Source organism: Mercenaria mercenaria, chromosome 2 (assembly GCF_021730395.1).
Source record: "Mercenaria mercenaria strain notata chromosome 2, MADL_Memer_1, whole genome shotgun sequence".
Classification (NCBI taxonomy): domain Eukaryota; kingdom Metazoa; phylum Mollusca; class Bivalvia; order Venerida; family Veneridae; genus Mercenaria; species Mercenaria mercenaria.
Window position 1 is genome coordinate 82,414,488 of NC_069362.1, and position 25,254 is coordinate 82,439,741.

Genomic DNA, 25,254 nt, shown 5'->3' on the forward strand with positions numbered 1-25,254 from the left:
CACAGGCAGAGTGTTGCATAAATCTTCCATTTTGATAAATTATCTATAATGCGTTATCAAGTAGTTTGATTTGCAAAATGAAGTCACGTGACATAGGTAACGAAAACGAATTTAGACGGCGTCGCCGAAAAACAAAAACGCAATCCCTAAAGTATTATTAAAATTAAAACGTAATAGGACAAAGATATTCATACGAATATATATAAATGATACGGTTAATAGTAAGCAAATGTGATTGCGAGTCCCGCCCACCTTTTCCCGCGAACTGACGTTAAACGCGATACAGTTCATAGCTCGTGTGCAGAAGGGAAAGTTGTGTATTGTAGAGTGTTGTAATCTGGTGGGATATTTTCGCAAAAAATTAGTTAAACATGGAAGATCAACAGCAGCCAGAAATTATGAGGGTTCATCTGTCCAGGCCCGATTCTGGTATGTCATGGGGCTTCAGACTGCAGGGCGGAGTGGATTTTAATACACAGTTATCTGTACAAGGGGTAAGCGGCATTCTTTTTTGATGTTTTTCAAGGTAAACAAATCATAGGTATATAGATTAATATACAAGGATACGCTACTGTATGTTTACACTATGGATTTACAGTAAGGATTATACAGGTTGCTTGTGTATTGATTAAATTGGCTACGTAAACAAGTTAGATCAGATATCTAAGTTTATAATTTTGTTTAAAGACACAATGTGCTTTTTGATCAGTATGATTGACAGTCGATGTAATATAATATCTCAGGAAATAGGTAAACCTAGCAGCCAGTATACTCTACCAGCCTCACTCTCATACCAGCCTCACTCTCATACCTGCCTCTCTATATATGGCATACTACCTGATTATAAATCCTAGCAACATATGAAAGTCGACTCCAGATTTCCCCAGGTTTTTCATACTGTACCAGTATATTTATGCTGTATGCATGCAGCTGCATGCCTGATCATACAATTACATAACTATATACCAGGCCATCGTGTTTTATTTTCAAATAGATCAATACTACAATGTTCTCATTATTGGAGTTATACTTGTAACATCAAAAGTGGTGTACATACATGTGTTACCTAAGTGCATCCAGAGTTCAAATATATGTCAGTTTTGTTACAAACTTTAATACCTTGGGGATTCAAAAATTCAAATTCCTGTGATAGATAATGATTTCAAATCGATCTGGTAAAACTATTTCAATATCACATAAAAATCTATTGTTTAGTTGGACTTAAAAGGCATAAAAATAGAGAAAAAAACTGTACAATGTAAACCTCTAATATAATTACCAACATTTTTGTTTTTAGCAACAAATGAATCTAAAAAGAAATTTTATGTACAGTATACCAAGTGAATGATAACTTTATTTTATATATATCAAACCAGTAAATATGTGTTATAATTGTATGCATAAGATCAGATGATATTTAATATCTTTATTTGCATAAATGTAGTTATACAAATTTGAACTCCACTGCTACAGGTATAAAATACATCTATAGTGGTTACTGATCATGAAGTCATTTTCTTTGCATGTCACAAGTACATTAATTGTGTATTGAAAGTCTCTTGTTTAGTGGAAGAAAATCAATTGAAATTTTAATGTAAATTTTTTTTTAACAAATTCTTTTTCCCAAATTAGTCATTACATTTTTCTTGTGAGTAAACTTTATTTTCTGAAAAGGCTTTAATATGAAAATAAACCACAAATTGTGAGGTAATACACTCGGTTAAATGACTGTGTTCTGTTACATTTTAATATTTCCTGTCCTCTTGTTGGGGCTGGTAAATATTTCAAGCACTGTGAATGGCGGTTTCTCATTGTAAAGGTGTTTAAGTGATTCGGAAAATGTAAACAACATTCCAACACTCACAGCAATTCTGAATTGAATTTTAAGTAGCTAAATATGACAAACTGTTTTATTTGCTAAATTTACCTAAATAAATCCCCCCTGGGCACCTGCTTATGTTTCTGTAGTTGTGTGTATTCTATAATATTGCTTTTTTTAATGTCTTTACATGAATTTAACTCTATTCTTCAACAATATATTAATTTTGTAATGGCACTCAGTTGCATGGACAATAATGCTGGATTGTGTACTACTACTAGTTTATTCTCCACATGTATTAAACCAACAACTTCCATAAGTTTAATCAGAGTAGGAGAACTATATATTCCCTCCTGTCAAATTTTTTTGGACAAACATTTGTTTCTCCAAGAAAAAACACTATAACGGGGTTGAATTCTCACAAAATAAAAAATATCATCTTTAAATACTTTTTTGCTAAAGCGTGGAAAACGTCTTTAAATGGAAATATTATTGGTAAAGCAAACTTAGGCTTTTGATTTTATAATAATGTCAAGAACTGATGAAACAGCCATCCAAATAGATATTATGCATAATTACAGGGTTAGAAAAGAGCTACTTTTAATATTACACATGAACTTTTACAGTCATAAAGGGAGGTAATCAAAAACAGTATATTCAATAAAAACATTCTAGTATGTTGATCACTATTCAAACCTTTGACAAATATTAGAGAAAAAAATAGGATTCAAAAAGAAAATATATTTATGTTTAATAATGGAAAATGTGGTAGTCACTGGAAAATGTGGTAGCCACTGGATATATAAAAGTCTTACTTTACATAATACGATCTGCTTTAAATCGTCAGGTCACCTCTTCCAGGTCATTATTATCTCCACGAAATTAATTTCTTGTTAAACAGAGAAGACTGAATCTGTAATGTTATTGTGGAGCAAAATCACTATTAATTTTGTATGTCACAGTAATTTCATAGCATCAGATGTCACAGAAGAAACCAAAAAAAAAATTACAGCTAGGCAGATATTTGGTGACTGCCTTTTTTAAGATGATGATAATAATCCTTGATATCATGTTAGAATGAAAATAATTTATTTTGAACAGTGGTTTTCTCCTTTAGATGCATATTATTATATCACTTGTCCTTGTGATATATATAGTCCTTCACATCTAAACTCCAGATTATGATTTTATTCAATGACAAAATCCTGCTATAAGGATATGTTATTTTTTTTTATAATCTGAAATTTAGTTAAAGGCATGTGGGCTGTTTTCTTTAAATTGTTCTTTAAAATAATCATGGGAATTTTTTTAAAACCTGAATTATTCTCTTTTCAGACTAAAAATGGTACACATTTTGTAGTAAAGTTGATATATAAGTTTTGTAAACAATGTGCCACTACATGCTTTAGTTTTAATATGTGACATATGTAAATCATTGATATTTTATACAGAATAGAGATTTTTTTTCTTTTGCTCAAAATTTTGTAGAAATATGGTACAAGAAACAGATGTGCTTTGTGACCTGGTTAGTCACTTCTGATGTAATCTTATACTCTAACTTTCCTTCACACATTTAAAGATAACTGGAGCCGGTTAAGGCATTTCATGTGAACAAAAGTGGAATATTGCATTTTGACCAGGACCTGCAATATATAAAATTACTGTAGTTTTCAAAATGTTCAAAGTGCTTAGATGTTGTATGAAAATATGATTACTAACCAGCTGTCATATTATTAAGAAAATGTATACACAGAGAATTTGACTGTTCTAAACACTTTTTATTTTGTCAAAATCTTAATAGTAATACAAAAAATGTATATCAAATCAGAAGCTTTTTTGTCAGTAGTAATAATATTTCCCTATTAAATTTCCTAATTTTTGTCAGTATTTCCCCCCAATGACTTGAAGTGTCTTGGAACTTTAACATTATATTATATTGATACTTTCCAGTTCTGCAAAGGCCAAAGTTTTTCTAAAAGCATCCCTTGGAAGTTTTAAGTTGGAGATACTAATACTATCCTCTTGTTAACCTAACTTTTGAGCCATAAACCTATTTGTTGGAGGAAAAAAGCACTTCGTAGGTCCAGAATCGAATCAGTTATAAATAAAGTGTTTCCACCATTGCAGTGTTGTGCCAAAATCTCTTGCTGCACTGCCAGTTTTATTTTCAGAATGTTATATATTTACCAGCCTTTAGGTATAATAAATCATTCTGGCATCTCTTTCAATCACCTACTTAACTCCCACATAATTTTAATGCAACTGTATGGATAGTGTTTGATGTACAAAATACTCTGTGTTTGAAGACTCTTTTCACTCAGTGACTGCAGGCTCAAGAATAATCTCTATTTGAAATTTTTTCAGAAATTTTTCACTCAGTGACTGCAGGCTCAAGAATAATCTCTATTTGAAATTATTTCAGAAATTTAATTATTTCCTGTAGTATTTCACAATAGGAACCAGACATTCCGCTCCCCTGGAACCCTCCACCAGATGTTTCATTATATTAAAAAGGACAAACCCCTTCCATGCATTTAATAGAATAATCATAATTAAGCAAATTATTTGTGGAATTAATTTTGTTTTTGAGTATCAGCATTCTGTATTTAAACCTTACCGTAGGACATATCTGTAAAAAATATACAATTTATGAGAGGGTTCAATATTCAGTGGGAGGGCCGGGTTTCATGTTGGAGGATCGAGTTTCTTTCTACTTTCTTGCAACACCTGATACTATCAACAAAGTCAAACAGAACCTGGTCTAACATACCCATCTAACATAGGAGTATAACAGATATTTCCAGTGCTGTACACATACATCTCATATACTTTGGAAGTAGCACAATGCTTCCAGTGCTGTACATATACAAACCCATCTACTTCAGGAGCAACAGATACTTCCAGTGCTGTACACATACATCCCATATACCTTGGAAGTAGCACATGCTTCCAATGCTGTACATATACAAACCCATCTACTTCAGGAGCAACAGATACTTCCAGTGCTGTACACATACATCCCATATACCTTGGAAGTAGCACATGCTTCCAGTGCTGTACATATATAGACCCATCTACTTTAGGAGTAGCAGTCATAATGCTTCCAGTGCTGTACACATACATCTCATATACTTGGAAGTAGCACTGTATGATGATGGCTTCCAGTGCTGTACATATACAAACCCATCTACTTCAGGAGCAACAGATACTTCCAGTGCTGTACACATACATCTCATATACTTTGGAAGTAGCACAATGCTTCCAGTGCTGTACATATACAAACCCATCTACTTCAGGAGCAACAGATGCTTCCAGTGCTGTACACATACATTCCATATACTTTGGAAGTAGCACATGCTTCCAGTGCTGTACATATACAAACCCATCTACTTCAGGAGCAACAGATACTTCCAGTGCTGTACAAATACATCCCATATACCTTGGAAGTAGCACATGCTTCAGATACTGTACATATACAAACCCATCTACTTCAGGAGTAGCAGTCATAATGCTTCCAGTGCTGTACACATACATCTCATATACTTGGAAGTAGCACTGTGTGATGATGGCTTCCAATGCTGTACATATACAAACCCATCTACTTCAGGAGTAGCAGTCATAATGCTTCTAGTGCTGTACACATACATCTCATATACTTCGAAGTAGTACATGGCTTCCAATGATGTACATATACAAACCCATCTACTTCAGGAGTAGCAGTCATAATGCTTCCAGTGCTGTACACATACATCTCATATACTTGGAAGTAGCACATGGCTTCCAATGCTGTACATATACAAACCCATCTACTTCAGGAGCAGCAGATACTTCCAGTGCTGTACACATACATCCCATATACCTTGGAAGTAGCACATGCTTCCAATGCTGTACATATACAGACCAATCTACTTCAGGAGTAGCACATGCTTCCAGTGCTGTACACATACATCCCACATACCTTGGAAGTAGCACATGCTTCCAATGCTGTACATATACAGACCCATCTACTTCAGGAGTAGCACATGCTTCCAGTGCTGTACACACACATCCCATATACCTTGGAAGTAGCACATGCTTCCAATGCTGTACATATACAGACCCATCTACTTCAGGAGCAGCACATGCTTCCAGTGCTGTACACAGACATCCCATATACCTTGGAAGTAGCACATGCTTCCAATGCTGTACATATACAGACCCATCTACTTCAGGAGTAGCACATGCTTCCAGTGTGTACACATACATCCCATATACCTTGGAAATAGCACATGCTTCCAATGATGTACATATACACACCCATCTACTTCAGGAGCAGCAGATGCTTCCAGTGCTGTACACATACATCCAATATACCTTGGAAGTAGCACATGCTTCCAGTGCTGTACACATACATCCAATATACCTTGGAAGTAGCACATGCTTCCAGTGCTGTACATATACACACCCATCTACTTCAGGAGTAGCACATGCTTCCAGTGCTGTACACATACATCCAATATACCTTGGAAGTAGCACATGCTTCCAATGCTATACACATACATCTATATACCTTGGAAGTAGCACATGCTTCCAATGCTGTACATATACAGACCCATTTACTTCAGGAGTAGCAGATGCTTCCAGTGCTGTACACATACATCCCATATACCTTGGAAGTATCACATGCTTCCAATGCTGTACATATGCAGACCCATCTACTTCAGGAGTAGCACATGCTTCCAATGCTGTACACATACATCCCATATACCTTGGAAGTAGCACATGGCTTCCAATGCTGTACATATACACACCCATCTACTTCAGGAGCAGCAGATACTTCCAGTGCTGTACAGATACATCCCATATACCTTGGAAGTAGCACATGGCTTCCAATGCTGTACACATACACACCCATCTACTTCAGGAGTAGCAGATGCTTCCAGTGCTGTACATATACATCCCATATACCTTGGAAGTAGCACATGCTTCCAATGCTGTACATATACAGACCCATCTACTTCAGGAGTAGCACATGCTTCCAATGCTGTACATATACAGACCCATCTACTTCAGGAGTAGTACATGCTTCCAATGCTGTACACATACACACCCATCTACTTCAGGAGTAGCAGATACTTCCAGTGCTGTACACATACATCCCATATACCTTGGAAGTAGCACATGCTTCCAATGCTGTACATATACAGACCCATCTACTTCAGGAGTAGCAGATGCATCCAGTGCTGTACACATACATCTCGTATATATTGGAAGTAGCAGATGTTTCCAGTGCTGTACACATACATCCCATATACCTTGGAAGTAGCACATGCTTCCAGTGCTGTACACATACACACCCATCTACTTCAGGAGTAGCAGATACTTCCAGTGCTGTACACATACATCCCATATACCTTGGAAGTAGTACATGCTTCCAATGCTGTACACATACAGACCCATCTACTTCAGGAGCAGTAGATGCTTCCAGTGCTGTACACATACATCTCATATGCATTGGAAGTAACAGATTCTTCCAATGCTATAGACATACAGATCCATCTACCTTAGGAGTAGCAGATGCTTCCAGTGCTGTACACATATATCTACATTGGAAGTAGCAGATGCTTCCAATGCTGTACACATACATATCGTATATATTGGAAGTAGCAGATGCTTCCAATGCTGTACATATACAGACCCATCCACTGCAGGAGTAGCAGCTGCTTCCAGTGCTGTACACATACATCTCATTTATATTGGAAGTAGCAGATGTTTCCAGTGCTGTACACATACATCCCATATACCTTGGAAGTAGCACATGCTTCAAATGCTGTACATATACAGACCCATCTACTTCAGGAGTAGCACATGCTTCCAGTGCTGTACACACACATCCCATATACCTTAGAAGTAGCACATGCTTCCATTGCTGTTCACATACAGACCCATCTGCCTTATAAGAAAAAGATGCTTCCAGTGCTACACACATACATCCCATATACCTTAGAAGTAGCAGATGCTTCCATTGCTGTACATATACAGACCCATCTGCCTTATAAGAAACAGATGCTTCCAGTGCTGCACACATACATCCCATATACCTTAGAAGTAGCACATGCTTCCAATGCTGTACATATAAATCCCATATACCTTAGAAGTAACAGATACTTCCATTGCTGTTAACATACAGACCCATGATCTACCTTAGGAGTTGCAGACGCGTCTAGTGCTGTATACACATGTACACACAAACCCATCTACCTTAAGAGTAGCAGATGCTTCAAGTTACTTGTACCATAAATACTTGTAACCACAATTACTTTGCAAAATTTTCTTGAAAGTCAAGATATAACCAAAAAAGTTATTCCCTATCTTTTCAGTTGCATGGATGTCAATGTAAAAATTTGGAAATTGGCAGAACTTTCTTTCTGATTGAAGTAATCAACATAGAAACAAGGTGTCTTTGGAATTCAATTCAATATCTTAAAACAATAAATTGTAAGTATAGTAAGTCTCAGGAAAATACTAGGTATAAGAGCTAGGATGGAATTCTTAAGCTGCTGAACAGTCAGGGTTTGTGCATATGTTCACAATTACATTAGGTATTCCTCTTATGAAATCAGGTAGCACTGACTTATCCCTTAAAGCAGATTCAAGACTCAGATTTAAAAAGGCTTCAAGCTTTTTTTTCCCATTTTAATTGGTATTTTCTTTCAGGTGCAGCCTAAAAGTGTAGCAGCAAGATGTGGATTGCGGCCGGGAGATGGAATTATATGCATAAACAAAACAAACACAGACGGACTGACACATGAACAGGCAAAAATGGAGATTATCAGATCATGTAACGATATAGACATGGAAATTGTGAGGTAATTATTCATGATCTCCTTTGATGAATACTACCTATCGTTTTTAAAGTGCTTTTGGCAACTAAAACAAATACATTACTTGCTTCATGATTATGTTGCTATTTTATGCTGTGTGCATTAATCAGAGTTATCAATATCAATCATCTGTGTATATAATGTAAGTAACAGCTGCCTGCATATATATGTAAGTCAATGATTCACTTACTGTTTGTTGATGCTAACAGCAGTTTTCTGAAGTTACACAAGACTCAGTATTTGACTTTCTGTCTGACAGTTCTTATGGTCCGACAGATTCTTGGAATGGCTGTGCAGCTCAGAGCCTTTAGTGTTTGTCATAGAAATTACTGAAATGTTCAGTGTCATGTGCAAGTAGCTCTTTTGCTTTTCAAACCTATTACTTGTGAGAATTATGCATTTCTTAGGCATAGGAGCAGATTTGGGTGGGGGTGAGGCAGGTAGGAACCAGCATATACTTCGGTAACACAACTTTAGGCCAGAAACCTAATTTTTCACAGAAATAACAGTAAATAAAGGGGAAACGCCTTATACTAGACCCAGATATATACTTGAAAATATGAACAGTTAGTACATAATTATAGTTTGTGTAAATTTCAAATGGACAAGTTTATGTGTATTAACTATAAGATGTACATTTGTGTCATTGTGATGTAAACCCTCAAAACAAAACAAAAAAACAGAAAGAAAGAAAATACTTTTAACAACTTATGATAATCTTTAATTTAACTTTTCTAGTGACAAGGCTTTTGAATAGTCTAGCCTTGTTGTCCTTAAACAGTTCTTGTTAATATATTTCTTGTGGAAAATTTTGTAACAATTGTTTTCTTGCTAGTTTCTGTTAAAATATCACGTGAAAGATAGTAATTTTGTTTATCATTATACATTATGTACTACTCCAAAATGTTTCAATTGCTGAATGGAAACGCAATTCTTTTAGCTTGAATCAAATGATCCTTGTCAGCATTTGGTTCCAACCTTGATTATGATTACTTCCCTTAGATAAGTTTGCACCATTTGTAGTGGAATACAGTAAAAACCAGTAGAAACGCTATGTTCGATCATCTATATAATTGTATTACCCTTATGACATTTCAACAAACTTTTTATCAGTTGACACTAATGGAACTTTGATATTTTGTCTAAAATGAGTGATTTCTAAGGCTTTTGTGTTAACTTACACATTAATTGTATGGCCATGAACAAGCAAAATTTTGGAATGTAAATGAATGAATCTGTGCGTATTTTATGTTTTATTAAGTCATCAGAGTTGCCAATATGCAAAATTCTTTCTGAATATAAGCACTATTGTACATATTTTGACAAAATCAATTAGAAATTTAAGTTTATGAAATATTTTTACCTCCCTTTGTCTCTCCCAGTTGCGCATCCAAGATAGGTTGAAAATAGATGAATTTGTTTTAAAACTTGCCTTTAAGTTTTGTTTCAGGTAGTTGAAATATAATGCAAATGTAAAACTAGAAATTATACTGAAATCAAAAGAAATAGTCCACTTTAAAAAACTATTAAAGGGAGGTAATTACAGATTTCATTAAACGTAATAAAATATACATTTCCAATAGGGATCTAACTCTATGTCATGGCTCTTTTTGTTCCTTAAATAAATCTTGAATGAAATATATGAAAATTGAAAAAAATAATAAATTGTTGCTCAAATGTGATCAATTGACCTCTGTGAAGGGAAATGATTTAATCCATACATCATGCAATATTATTAAATACTGTTGCACGAAGGAGTACTAAGAGAAGTGGCATCATGGTAAAGGCAGTCTTCTTTAGAGTCTTAAACTATAAATACCAAGTATGGCACTGTATAGTCTAATTATAATCATTGTATGATAGAAAATAAAACAGAAGCAGTTGGAGTAGTCAGGGTAGTTCAGTGGCAACAACTGAATAACACTTAATTGGTTATATATGGTAAAGAGGCGGCTTCAAACCTTTGACTGTATCTTTAAAATGAAATTTAGCAATCTTGTTCTTATCTTGATTTTCTATGTAAATACAGAACATGTGACACGGTAAGAAAATACAAGAGTATCCATTATACCTATTATTCTTTATCATTTTTCAAATCAGAAATTTCACCTTGAAGATATTGATTTAACCTAGTACTTAGTTCTTTCAAAATTGAACCGATCTAGCTGAATAAAAATGCATTTAAAACTTTTCTTTTGTTCTTCAGTTTTCTTTCATTTATTTCTTGCATGAACATACAAGTCAATAAATAAATGTAAATTATTACCAGTAGCAGTTATTCCATATATCTCCTATGTGTTTGATGTTTTTGTTTTGAGTTTGTCATCAGACCCTTAGAACTTTTTGATCCCAGGATTTGTCCCCGGAGTTATAAATATATAGTGTTATGTGCAGTTTATGAGCAAAGAGTGATGCATGTAGCTCAGGGAGTTACTGTGTGAACCTTGACAATAATTGTATATTTCTGTGATTATGTCTAGTTGTATGCTTGATGAGGGGGCCTCCATGGCCAAGTGGTTTTTAATAAGGTTACTGACTTCAGATCACTTGCTCCTCACCAATATGGGTTCAAGCCTCACTTGGGGCATTGAATTCTTCCTGTGAGCATCAAGTTGGCTTATGGAAGGTTGGTGGTTCTACCCAGGTTCCTGCCCGGGATTAAATAATGTACAGAGTGGAACCTTGAGTATTACTCTGGACTCATCAAACCTGGAAAGTTGCCTTATGACCTATAATTGTGTCGGTGTGTTAAACCCAACAAAACAAAATAAAACCTGAATGCTTGATGAATGTATGGCCAAATCAGTTGATCAAACACACTGATTGAAGAAGAGGGATTGTGATTGGGAAATACCGTAAAGTACAAATTTATGCCATGTTTTGACATTCTCTAATACAAGAAAATCAAGTAAAACATACCTTCAACAGGTCAAATAGGAATGGCCATATTTACACAAATCAGATATGTTTTGTTTTGTTCTCAGTACTTGCTAGCCTATAGCACAGTATAATTGAATGACAAATAAAACAAATGATAAGGAACATGTGTTTAATATATAATATAATTATTAACATATAGCTAAGAGTAACATAATAACATTGCTTCCCACATACCAGTACCACAAACTGAAAAGATTTAACTAATAATTTTTAGCTTGACTATTCAAAGAATAAGGAAAGGTATCCTACTCACTGCATCACCGTTTTCGGCATTGGCATCAGTGTCACACTTTGGTTAAGTTTTTCATTCCAGTCCACATTTTGACAAAACCTTTTGACATATAGCTTTGAAATTTTCAACACGTATGAACCATCATACTGTCCAGTTTTAGGCAAGAGTACATAACTCATCAAAGATTTTGTCTGAATTATGGCCCCTTTTAACTTACAAATCTAAGTGAAGTTTTCGTAACAGTTCATATTTTGTGTAAACTGTTTGACATATGGCTTTGAAATTTTTATCACTAAGTCTTGTATATTATAACAGTCTCTATCTGTAGTGAAGATAACATAATTCTGTCAAGTATTTTGGCTGAGTTATGGCCCTTTTTGGAGTTGGAAATTGGTTCAGTTTTCGTACAAGTCTACGTTTTGATAAAACTATTTGACATGTGGCTTTGAAACTTTGAACACGTCATTGTCATGATCTCAATATGTTACTATGTGAAAGATGTTTGGCCTGAAGTTTAGCCCTATCAGTTAAGTTTTTCGTACCAGTCCATTTTTGGTCTAAACTGTTTGACATATGGCTTTGAAACTTTGACCACTTGTTTACAATCATAGTCTCCATATGTAGGCAAGACTAGGTAACCAGGAGAAGGATTTTGGCTCAGTTATGGCCTTTTTTTGACATAGAAATCTGAACATCTCTGGTAAGATTTTGACCCCATACTTACATCAATTCTTCGAATAGTCAAACCCTCAGTCAACAGACAGCTCTTGCTTGTTTAAAAATGACTACATTTGTATGGCCAGTTTATTCAATTACTCAATTAAAATTTACCGCATGCCCCTTATGCATCTCGTGCTTTTGAACTGTAGTGATTTTCACAATGTTGGAATTTTATGGAGACCGACTTACAAAAAGGAAAGGGTAAGATAAGTTACAAGCTTCTTATTATATATTTCGTAACATTTACATGAATATGAAATCTCACAAACATACTAAAGTTTAGAAATTCACTAAATTTTGACCCATTAAAAATATCTGCTTTTACAGCATTTTACCAAGAATAACTTCCCCTTGAATTATCTTCATTTGAATTCCATTTTCAAAATTATTATGCCCCCGGTCGACGAAGGAGGGGTATATTGTTTTGCAGATGTCCGTCGGTCTGTCGGTATGTAGACCAATCCGTTTCCGGATGATAACTCAAAAACGCTTGGGCCTATGATCATGAAAATTGGTAGGGAGGTTGGTCATAATGAGCAGATGACCCCTATAAATTAGATCTATAGGTCAAAGGTCAAGGTCACAGTGACCCAGAACAATTGAACGGTTTCCGGATGATAACTCAAGAATGCCTGGGCCTAGGATCATAAAAACTAATAGGGATGTTGGTAATGACCAGCAAATGACACCTGTTGATTTTGAGATCAACAGGTCAAGGTCACAGTGACCTGGAACAGTTAAACAGTTTCAGGATGGTAACTCGAGAATACTTTGGCCTAGGATCATGAAAGTTGATAGAAAGGTTGTTCATGACCAGCAAACGACCCCTATTGATTTTGAGGTTAGTAGGTCAAAGGTCAATGTCACAGTGACCTGGAACAGTTAAACTGTTTTTGGATAATAACTCAAGAACGTTTAGGCCTAGGATCATGAAAATTGAGGGTGTTGGTCATAACAAGCAAATGACCTATTGATTTTGAGGTCAGTACGTCAAAGGTCACAGTGACCAGGAACAGTTAAACAGTTTCCAATGATAACTGAAGAACGCTTGGACCTAGGAACATGAAATTTGACATGGATGTTAATCATGACCAGCAGATGTTCCACTGTGAAATGGAATGTTACTGTTCATGAACAGTGCATGCATAATTCATGAATGGAGTTCATGAACACTTCATGAATTGTTCGCGAAGATAAAAATGGCACAAATTCTTGAAACATTCTTAAATACCATGTTCGTGAACAGTGCACGAAAAGTGGAAGATGACTTCAAGAACTAATGTACATGAACAGTTCATTAACTATTCACTTAATGAATAGTTCTTGATATTTTGTTGAACACCAATAGTTCATGAACTTCTTGCTATATGTTTATAATGTGCCAGTTTATCTTCACAAACTAGCAGTGAACCATTCATGAACATGATTCTTCATTAGTTCATGAACTACCTATCATGAGTAATACATGAAAGATTCAAGAAAATAACATCATGATTGTTCCTTTAACATTTTATCATGGACAATTCAAGAACTCTGTGTGATTCTTTAGCAGTTCATGAACTGTTCATTTACATATTTTAAGGACAGTTTATATCCAAAAATTCATGAACACAAATCAAGAACTGTTGAAGGTTAGTTCATGAACAGTTCTTTAATGGTTTGAAGTGTTCATGATTTCAAGAACTGCATTTCGCAGGGGATATTGATTTTGAGGTCAGTCGGACAAAGGTCAATATCACAGTGACCCGGAACAGTTAAATGGTTTCAAGATGATAACTCAAGAACGCTTGGGCCATTGGATCATGAAAGTTGACAGGGAGGATGGTCATGACCAGCAGATGACCCTTATTGATTTTGAGGTCAGTAGGATAAAGGTTAAGGTCACATTGACCTGGAACAGTTAAACCATTTCCGGATGATAACTTGAGAATGCTTGGGCTTTAAGGATCACTAAACTTAATAGGTTGATCATGACCAACATATGACCCCTACTGATTTTGAGGTCAAAAGGTCAAAGGTCAAGGTCACATTGACCCAGAACAGGAGAACTTTTTTGTACAGTGACCAAATAATTTTTGTTCCTTGTGCAGTTACTGAATGCATCAAGGGGGGGCATTTCCTGTTCTATGAGCTCTTGTTTCATTTGCATTAAAACAGCCTGTGTACTTGGTAAATATGTTTGTTTGTGAGCATAGTCAGTAAGGCCGTGTGAATCTTATGCTTATATAATGAATGTGCTTTAATTTACATAATATATGTAGTGTTAAATAAATAAAATGTCATTAATTTTAGTGTTTTTATATCATGAAATAAACCATGGAGTCTGACATCAGTTACTTTTCATGTTGGAACACCTGGTTCTGCTTTTAACGAGATTTTCAAAGAAAAAAAAAGAGTTTTTGGTGAGTGGCTGTCAGTTTTCTTTCTATTCATTGGAACAGACTGATGAGGAAGGTTTAGATTGTTCAGGGGCACACTGTGGACAAGTTCAAGGTCACACTGTATAACTGAATATCGACCCTGATAAGAGCACCATAGTAACTGTTGCACATCAAGTTTGCATGTATGCTGTAACTGTAACTTGAACATTTTGAAGTGAAACACTGCATGTAACTGTTTTTACAGTGGTTTGTGGCATAGATATCATGTCTGAGACAGCATCCAAGTACATGTATGTGTGCAGAGTGGTATAAATCCTTGCCAAATATCATAGTAGAGAGGTCAAGTGGCCACACCATTCCGTGAAATAAGGAGTTTTGAAAATAATAGATAAGTAAAAGTGACATTATTCACTACAGGAAAAAGATGTAATCAAAAGATATTCTTTCATTACTTAAGCTATCCAACATTCAGCTGAGCAAAAAGTTTTAAATCTTAGTTTTCTAAACTTTTGTTTTTGGATGTCTGACATCAGGGACTAGTTGATTGTTTTGTTTGTTCCAGGATGGGAAAGTTACTGTAAGGCTCAGGTACGGCTTAGAGAAGTGGGCAAATATTGAGAGAGGCAGTGTTTCATGCATTAAAGACCCATCCAGATAGAAAAATATCAGTGGTTTTTAGGGATAATGAAATTAAAATTTTGGCATCAGTGGTGAAACAATCAGCCTAGTACAATAATTATTTCTATTTTGATGCTGAAGTTGCAAACAGAACAGTGTGTTAACTTGTAATTGGATGTACCACATGGACAGGTTTTTTGTTTGTTGTAATACTGCCAGGAATGTTATTTTTATGCTGGTTGACAATTCTGTGACAAAATGGACTGTAACGAATGGTCATTTTAAAGTCCAAAGCACTTCCAGTTGTTGAGAAACCATTCTATGTCTGCTGCAGACTGTGTTCAGACTCCATGACCTTCAGGATTTATTGTTTCAGTTGATGCTACATTATAGTTACATATTTCATTTAGAGTTACTTTGTTGTTTTGCAATGTAGTGAATGCATTGCCAGGTTTAATAAAGTCTTTATAAATTAATAATGTGTTTAATGGTTATTATTGTATATATGTGTTAAAGGGTAAGGAAAGTCTGAAAATGAGTTAATTCTGTATAAAAACCATCATAAAGCCTTTCATAACACTGAAAGAATTTTTAAAATCGGACCACTATTGAAAAAGATATAGCAGTTTGAAATTTAAGAAAATGGTTGATCATGGAGGCAGCCATTTTAGTTTGTTTATGACGTCATTTACACACTGCTGAATTCTTTATTTAGCAAATAACCTTTTAATGAATTAATTTTCATATGTGTCTTGAGTGCAAGGTGTAAAACGTGATAACTTCTTTCATTATAGCTGGAAAAAGTTGAGAAATTATTTTACAGAAATAAGTAAATACAGTTCAAATGTGTATATAAAAATTTAATAAATCCGCCATTTTGTTTTTTGTTGTCATGGAAACAAAATGCCACCAATTTTACCAAATATTTAAATGCTCATAACTTTCTCATTTTTACTCCGATTTTGAAAATTCTTTTATTTCTTTAAATGATTTAAGAAATCACAGCTGATGAAACTTGACAAAAATGTTGCCTTTCCCTATAACTATGTACATGTCAGTATTGCAAACCTGCATATGACTGTGCACTAATATTTCAAGATAACTGTATGATTATAATATATAACTGGGGAAATGTTTACTAACAACATATACAAAAGCCCTTTAAACTAGAAGCTGAAACTGGAAATGCTCACAAACAAATGATGTTCACAAATATTTCTGTGGAAGGTCGGTACACCATGCTAATTGCCAAATGCTAAATAACATATATTTAATGCTATTAAAATGCCAATTACTTAATGCTAAATGACAAATACCTAATGCTAAATGCTACCTACCAAATGCAATATGCCATCTATGTAATGCTAAATGCCAGGTCATCAATTGTTTTAACTTTATGAGTTGATGATCTGTATTTCTTAATCTATAGTTCTACCAGTCTCATTTGAAGCTGTAATATGTTCTGATATATTAAGCTCTTTATTTGGATAAGCACTTAGTAATAAGCATTTGGCATAATGTTCCGCATTTTGCAATTAACAGTTAGCATTGATTTATCATTTAACAGTCAATATTTGACATTAACATATTTGGCCAATTGCATTTGCACTATTTGGCGTTAGCGTTTGGCAATTAGCATGGCACACCAGCCTTTCCGTGTACTAATATTAATCATAGTAGATGTGATGCAGTTACCTGCCAGTTTTCTATAAAAGGAACTGACAGTTCCTAATGAATAGACCATAGATAGAATAATTTATTAAATTAAATGAGAAGTAAATTTTGTGTTTGGTCCAATTGTCACATTTTCACTAAGAGCAAAATACATGTGCAAACTTCAGACAGCAGAAGCTGTTATGTAATACATGTGAAGACAATATCTTAATTTCTATGATCCAGCTGTAATCATAACAAAAGTTTCAAATATATTTGAATATTTTGCTTCTCTTTAAAAGTTTATTATTAGTCAGTCATTATTTTGAAGGAAGTAATATGTGTATTGTGTAATAATGCTGGGAAGTTTTAGTGTTTTGAACAATGTTACAGTTTTATCACTTTCTTTGTCCCATGTGGTTCTGGGACAACTTGTGTTTGAGAATAATTGGAACCACTGTCTTACCCTTGTATGATTGTGTGCAGCAACTTTAATTGTCTGAACACACAGTTTTGCTGTACCTCTTCTGCTGCCATCAGGTATTGATGTTTTATACCATTCCTCCTACTTTTATTTCAATGTAAATGTGATGTTGGATGCAATAACCTGTACTGTGTTTGTGTACAGTATTTAAACCCAAATCAAACCCCCATTTGTAACTGCAGAACCTAGTCCAACCTAGAAGGTATCTGACCCTGTCACAGTGAAGAGCAGCATTTAAAGTTGTTACTTCTATTCTAGTTATTTTGTCTCCTACTTTTTTTGTTGTAGCTAATGTGCATAAAAAAAGACCCCATACTGAAGTAGTGTATACCAGTTTCTTTATTTGAAACAGACTTTAAATCAGGAACTGATGATTTAATTATCTACTTGTACAATAGAATAATAATGCTCAGTGTTATAAGGGAAATGAAAAGTATTCATAACTGCAGCAACATATACAGTTTTCTTCTGTTTTCATAATAAGAACACAAAATACAATAATATTATTGACTCTTAATTATAACAAAAGCCAGATATGTACAGAAGTACTTAATAGATAATAGAATGCCAAACAGCCATTTCATTATATGTTTGCCAGAACATGTGTAGGTGTATCTGTAAGAAAACACAAATACCAGAGACAGTGGGAGATGTTACTTCTTGTAATAAACACACAATAATTGTAGCTTACCTGCTTGGCTAATCATTTCCCATTTTCCTGATAAATATCGCCTGAAAAATACCATCAAAACTGTACTAATAAATTAGTCACAACCTAGTTGTGGTATTTAGGATTCTAACTGTATGGTATTCTTGCATACCAGCATTATTTTATCATGAAAATTATCTTTTTTAATCAAACACAATTTATGTTTCAAGAAGTATAAATAAATGATGGGCAAAATACCTACTTTGATTTTTGCCAATTTTATCCTAGTTTTATATTCCTGCCTTTATAAAAATTGAAAATTATGGTCTTTTAAATGATTTAGTTCTGTTTTATGCCGATAGTACTTTAGTTTTAACTTTTTAGCTCATAAAGTGCTATGGTGAGTATTTTAGATCGATGGATGTCTGTTTTCTATCCATCATCCGCAATTTCTATAAAGAACATCCACTAAACTGCGGTGCCAATTTCAACCAAACTTTACAAGAATGTTCCTTTGAATAACCCCTTTCAGATTCCTTCAAATCTAGGTCATCAGGTCCCAGTTTCATGAAAATACTTAAGTTTGTTAATAGAATTAATTTTAATTTACTTAAGTTTTTACTTTTTTTTAAGCAAATTAACATACTTAAGTCAATTAACAAACTTAAGTATTTTCGTGGAATTGGGGCCTGTTCTGTGTACTGGTTGCCATGACAACCAAAAGGAGAAAAATATCTTCTCAGAATTTCAAAACGTTTCTCTACCAAAATCCTTCAAGACATATTGGTTTGTTAAATACCTTGCTGCTAGTGGGTAGGCTAAGTGTTCTATATATGGCTGTAAGGAAAACTTAGAAAATCTTCTCTGAAACCACTGGCTTAATTTCAAAATGCTTTTCGCAGTTAAGTTCTTTGGCTGACCTTCACCAAAGACAATTTTGATATATGAATAAACATAGCCACTAGAGAGAAAATGGTAGTTTTCTTATTTAACTTTTTTTCTACCATAGTCAAAGCGAGTAGGGAGGATTTTGTCTGGGGTGTTAGGCACTGACAAACAGGTACTACATTATTTACTAGATTGTTAGTGTATTAATACCTAAATAGCTATTGCTCTCCCTATTCTTACAAACATTAGCTAGCTATATAAATCAGTGACTTAAATTAGAGGGTACTACTAAGCCACAATTAGCCAATGATTTTATGCACAGATCATGTTAGAGTTAAGTAAATTTTCAAATTACTTGTGATTTTAGAGGTGCAGTGCAGATATGGAAACCAAAGGTAACACCAATGTCCGAGTTAAGACCAGAAACCAAACAACCTGTACAGACAGCCACTGGAGATGAAATGTACTTACAACAGAAAACTTCTCTAGCAAGGGATCACACTGATGTAAGTTGAAATTAGATTTAATGAATAAATTAATTTACAAATGTTAGAGCAGATTCAGAATTTTGTAAAACAATACGAGCTGCACCATGAGAAACCCAACATAGTGCGTTTGCAACCAGCATGGATCCAGACCAGCCTGCGCATCTGGGCAGTCTGGTCAGGATCCATGCTGTTCGCTTTCAAAGCCTATTACAATTAGAGAAACTGCGGAGTTTTCTCATGGCGTGGCTCATATACATGTAGTTATGTTAGCAGACTGACTGGAACTAAGCAATACCCGACACAGTACATATCTGTGCATGCCCTCCAGCAATCAGATGGTATTTATTATGATGTGATTTATCATCTGTATCAAAGAGTTAATTCTCTTATTACTTGAGTGATTATCAAGGCTGATCAATATAGCAAGAAAAGGAATGTTAGCCATGTGAATGGCGCGTCAGACGTGATTCTTACATGGTCAGTCTGTCTGGCCTCCATTACAAAATCATGTCTGCCCTCTATCTTTTTACCCCTTGAAGGATTTTCAGATAACTTTGTACATGTACAAGTGTTTACCATAATGAGACAATGTACAGAACTCATCTTTTCAACCATGTTGGTACAAGTCCAGACTCTTCCAGTGAAATGATTGGTCTAATATTTTTTTCATAATTATCTGCTCTATATCTTTTTACCTTTTTGAAGGAGTTTCAAATAACTAAGCATAAGATGACACGGAACACACAGCTCTCAATCTGTTGTTTCAAGTTCAAGGTTATAAATATAGGTCAGATGATCAAATAGGCTGTATTCCATATCCCCGCTGTACCTTTTTATGACTTGAAGGATTTTCAAATAACTTTGAACCAACAGTTTCAAGTAACTTGGCACAATTATTTGCCACAATAAGATGATGTCCAGAATACAGCTTTCAGCCATGTCAGTTCAAGGTCAAGGTTGGGGTCAAAGATGTTTAATGGTGCATTTTGTGTCTGCTCTGTACCTTCTTACCTCTTTGAAGGATTTTCAAATAGCTTGCCACATTATGTTTGTCAAGTTGTTATAATGAGAAAACATGCAGAATGCAACTTTTAAAAGCAATGTTTATATTGTCACTGAGAGAAAATCTTTTTCGCTTGACTATAGGAAGTATATTGAGAGTTACGCATCTCATCCATATCTACATCTGCGTCTGGAGCTCGGTTAAAATTTTGATGCACTTTAATTTGATCTCTATTTTTATTTTATAGATTTTCTTAAAACTTAGTTCTTCATCATCATCATCCATATCATATTGAGCAGGAGACATAACTCTTGCACAAAGATTTCATGTATTATGCTCCCCTTTTTATCCTGAATTTCAGGTTAAAGTTCTGATGCATATTCACTCTGTCTGTTATTATAAATGGATTTGACTCAAATATGAAAAAGTTGTTCAATATCATCACCCATATCATATGACATAAGATCCACAACTCTGCTTCAGATTTTTTTAGGAATTATGTCCCCTTTTTATTTAGAATTTCAAGTTAATTTTGATGCAGTTTCACTCTGTCTCTGTAATTACAGCATGGATACTTAAAACAGTTGTTTCCACATAATCAGCCACATCATACAAAACAAGGTCTGTTGCTCAGGTAGAAATGTTCCATGACTTTTAGCATTTTTTTTGTTAGAATTTAAGAATTTTTATATGCTCTTTCACTCTATTGTTACTAAATGGATTTGGTTCCGACTTTTTGTTCCACATCATTACCCACATCATGTATGACAATGTCAGTGAAGCTAAGATATGCTTGACATACCTTTTTTCTAGAATGGACAAATGTCAGGGCACCTTACCCCCAAATTTCTTCACTTATTTGAATTTATTTTGTCTATTTGCAAACATCACACATGAAATGCTCCATTTTCTCTGACAAAGCAGTAATCACTCCAGTGATACCTGTATATTCCTCAGATATGCCCTATTTCACTACCCAGCTTCAAAATAGTCAAGTTAGCTGTCTCTTCTGATAGCTTTAACTTGTTCTGTAATGTGTAACAATTTGCTGCATCTTCTTTATAGAGTGACTTGAGTTCAACATGATTTATAGTTATCTTTTTAAAAAAACATGTTTTATGTATTGAACCCAAACCAGTTTTAGGTTTTGTTAACCTGGTTTTCATAGAAAACCAGTTATTAAAATGGGGTATGTCATCGGGCGGGCAGGCGGGCGGGCATCAAACTTGGTTTCCGCACAATAACTTTAGTTTGGAACAGGCTATAGACACCAAACTTGGCCTGTAGATAGATGATAAGGAGCCAAAGCTTGGGATTGTATTTGGGGTCATTTGGGTCAAGGTCAAGGTCCCCGTTGTTAAAAATAGAAAAACTGGTTTCCATACAGTAACTTTAGTTTTCATTGATTGGAATTAAACTTGGCCTATAGGTAGCTTATAGAAAAACCAAGGTTGGGATTGTATATGGGGTCATTGGGGTCAAGTTCAAGGTCAGGATAACTTATTTAATCTTCACACTTAGAAAATTCCACGGTGGCACAGTGGTCTAGAGCGTTGGGCCAAAAGCTACTTTTTAGTCAATGGTCCCGGAAGGGCATCCCATTTTTTTTTTTTTTTGGTCAAGGTCAAGGTCACAGTTACTAAAAATAGATTTTTCTCAAAAAATAGATTTTTTTCTCAGTGTGATCATCAAAACGGTAGTTTCTGCTAGTAGTTACTGCCACTAAACTTTGTGTACAGCAAGCTTATCTGAAAACTTAGCTTTGAATGATATTTGGGGTCACTGTTACTAAAAATAGAATAATGGTTTCCACACAATATCTTTTGTTTGGGTACACTTATCGTCAGTATACTTGGTGCGTAGATAGCTTTTATCAAACACAAAAGTTTTGGAATGTATTTGAGGTCGCTCGGATCAGGGTCAAGGTCAGTTTAGCTAAAAATAGAAAAATGGGGTCATATTTGAAATAAAAAATAGATTTTTGGAATGGAAGGATGTCTGTTCAAATCTCACTGAGATCCCAATTTTTTCTTATATTTTTCTTTTTTGTGACAGAAAGGTCAGGTAATTAAAAATAGGAAAATATGGTCATAGTTATAATAAAAAATATATGTTTAATAGAATATGAACATTTTTTTAAAGAACCTGTTAGCATGATGCAATTGAAAACCTGGTTTTCATGGAATTTCCACGTTTCTTGTTTTAAGATTTTCTACAGATTTTGTTGATTGCTATAGGAATCCAGTAACATTGGCAGCTCATACAACCGATCAGCAAAGCCATTTGCTGGATTTGGAGGAGGAGCACCCCAACAACGACAGCCGCCCCAGCAACAATATGGTGGGCAACAACAATACGGTGGGCAACAACAATACGGTGGTGGACAGCAATATGGCAGCCCACCTCAGTCACCAAAGCGTGCTGTGCCGAATGTTGTGCATGCGCAGTTTAATTCCCCTATTGGCTTGTATTCAGCTGGAAATATTGCAAACTCTTACGCACAACAAACTGCTGGCATCCAGAAAGAAATGGAGAAGTAAGCTTTTAATGTGTTTCTACTAAACCTTACATGTCTTGTTGACTTAAGGGCATATAATGAGATGATTATTCTTTGATTAATGCCAAAAACATTTAATTATCATGTCACCTATGCCTACCATTATGTTTATAAAGTGATGTAGGGACCAGCTGAAGGACAAAATTAATGAAAAAATGAAATCCTCAACTTAGCAAAGTATAATCTTGAAATATCTTTTACACTAATTGTGATAGTGTTGTTAGTTTGTTTTTTTTTATCTAAAAAAATGCGCATCTATACATTCATGTAAAGTGAACAGTTTTAACACATTTTTTTTCTCCTGCAAAAAATTACGTAGGTGCACATTTTATATAAAAGTATTTTCAAAAATGTATTCTTGCTTCTGTAGGAAATGTATGCCCTTTTGGTGACTGCTATATGCATGATGTTTACATTGCGAGTAGCTGTATTTGGAGAGTATATTGTGTGCCAGTTTCTTGTTTCCATGGCATTGGCCATATTTGTTAGAAGTTTTAGATAACCAGAACCATGCTTATCATAAAAAACCCATTTTGATATCATTTTGGCTTTTAATCCATTCTTGTTTTGGAATATATTGATTTCTTTTGAAAAATTACACTATTTGTGATATGTCTAATGTAGACTTTTACACTAATTTTCATCAGAAGAATATGTTGAAGTCTGCATTCAAATGAAAAAATTTGGAATATTTACAGCAGATTTGGATCACAACTTCAAAGGAATAGTGCTGTAAAGTACATCAGTTCTAACATCTGCTCTATGAGAAAATGGCATAAATGTATTAAAAATTAAAACTGTTTACTTTTCTGTGTGACTGTTTTTATGTAATTGTTTTGTAGCCTTGATGTTGAAGATGCTCCAGTCGGTGCTATGATGACAGGAACTTACCAACGCTTGGACTCAGACTCAGGAAGTCAGTCTTACGGTTCTCAGTATGGCTTTCCCGCTAATCCCCCTGCTGCCACAGGTGATGATGCTGTCACCATAGCAACAAGTGATCCTGCATCTGGATCACCTACAAGCTTGCAGAATAACATACCATCTGAATCAACTGAACGCTTGCAGCCCGAGAATGGAGTGTTATCAGATGAGCATGCAACCAGTGCAGAAACTAATAAAGTTATTAACCCTAGTAGGTTTTATTTTCAAATTTGGTTCTCTAAGTTATTTTTACTGTAACTGAACTAACTATATTCCTTTTAGAAGTCATAAAACAGTCCTTTTTGCAAGAAATTCTGTTCACTGGCTCAAGGATCATAGGGTTGAAAACTCTCCTAACCAGTTGTTTATCTATTGATTTAAGGTTGCACAAACACTGCTTAGCTAGGTCAGTTGGCAACTTTTCATATGTAAGGACTGCCAGGTGTCCCATGTGGTCATTATTTTAAGACTTGAAAACACCTGAATAGAACTATCAATATTCCACGTACCAACCTACCAAAATGATGGCTTTCACATCAGATAGATTTTTATTTCTTTCAGTTTTAAGTTTTGCCTCGAAAGGTCATCAATTTAATTTTAACTATTATTTTTCAGAAAAGAATTAGTGTAAGGGTTGTTGTTTTTTAGATACATGTAGAAGTTGTAATTGAATGTTTTTTTACATTTGTATTATTTTTTTATATAGAATGGAATGATTGAGTTACTTCTAGTTTCATTCTTTTTTCTTTGAAAATTATTTCATTTGAGCCGTGCCATGAGAAAATCAACATAGTGGGTTTGCGACCAGCATGGATCCAGACCAGCCTGCGCATCCGCGCAGTTTGGTCAGGATCTATGCTGTTCGCTAACAGTTTCTCCAATTCCAATAGGCTTTAAAAGCGAACAGCATGGAGCCTGACCAGACTGCGCGGATGCGCAGGCTGGTCTGGATCCATGCTGGTCGCAAAGCCACTATGTTGGTTTTCTCATGGCACGGCTCATTTCATTTACTAACTCTCACTCACTTGGCAATGT

General features: G+C 34.8%; 1 protein-coding gene across 1 annotated transcript; it reads left to right on the forward strand.

The window, feature by feature from the left end:
- The first annotated feature begins 274 nt into the window (after positions 1 to 274).
- On the forward strand, positions 275 to 24,492 carry LOC123564439 (PDZ and LIM domain protein 3-like). The gene is made up of 5 exons (XM_053537065.1): positions 275 to 494; positions 8,516 to 8,667; positions 19,615 to 19,753; positions 22,976 to 23,274; positions 24,138 to 24,492. Exons 1-5 carry the CDS (start codon positions 372 to 374, stop codon positions 24,475 to 24,477), a joined length of 1,053 nt encoding a protein of 350 aa, XP_053393040.1. The 5' UTR covers positions 275 to 371; the 3' UTR covers positions 24,478 to 24,492.
- Positions 24,493 to 25,254: the final 762 nt, after the last annotated feature.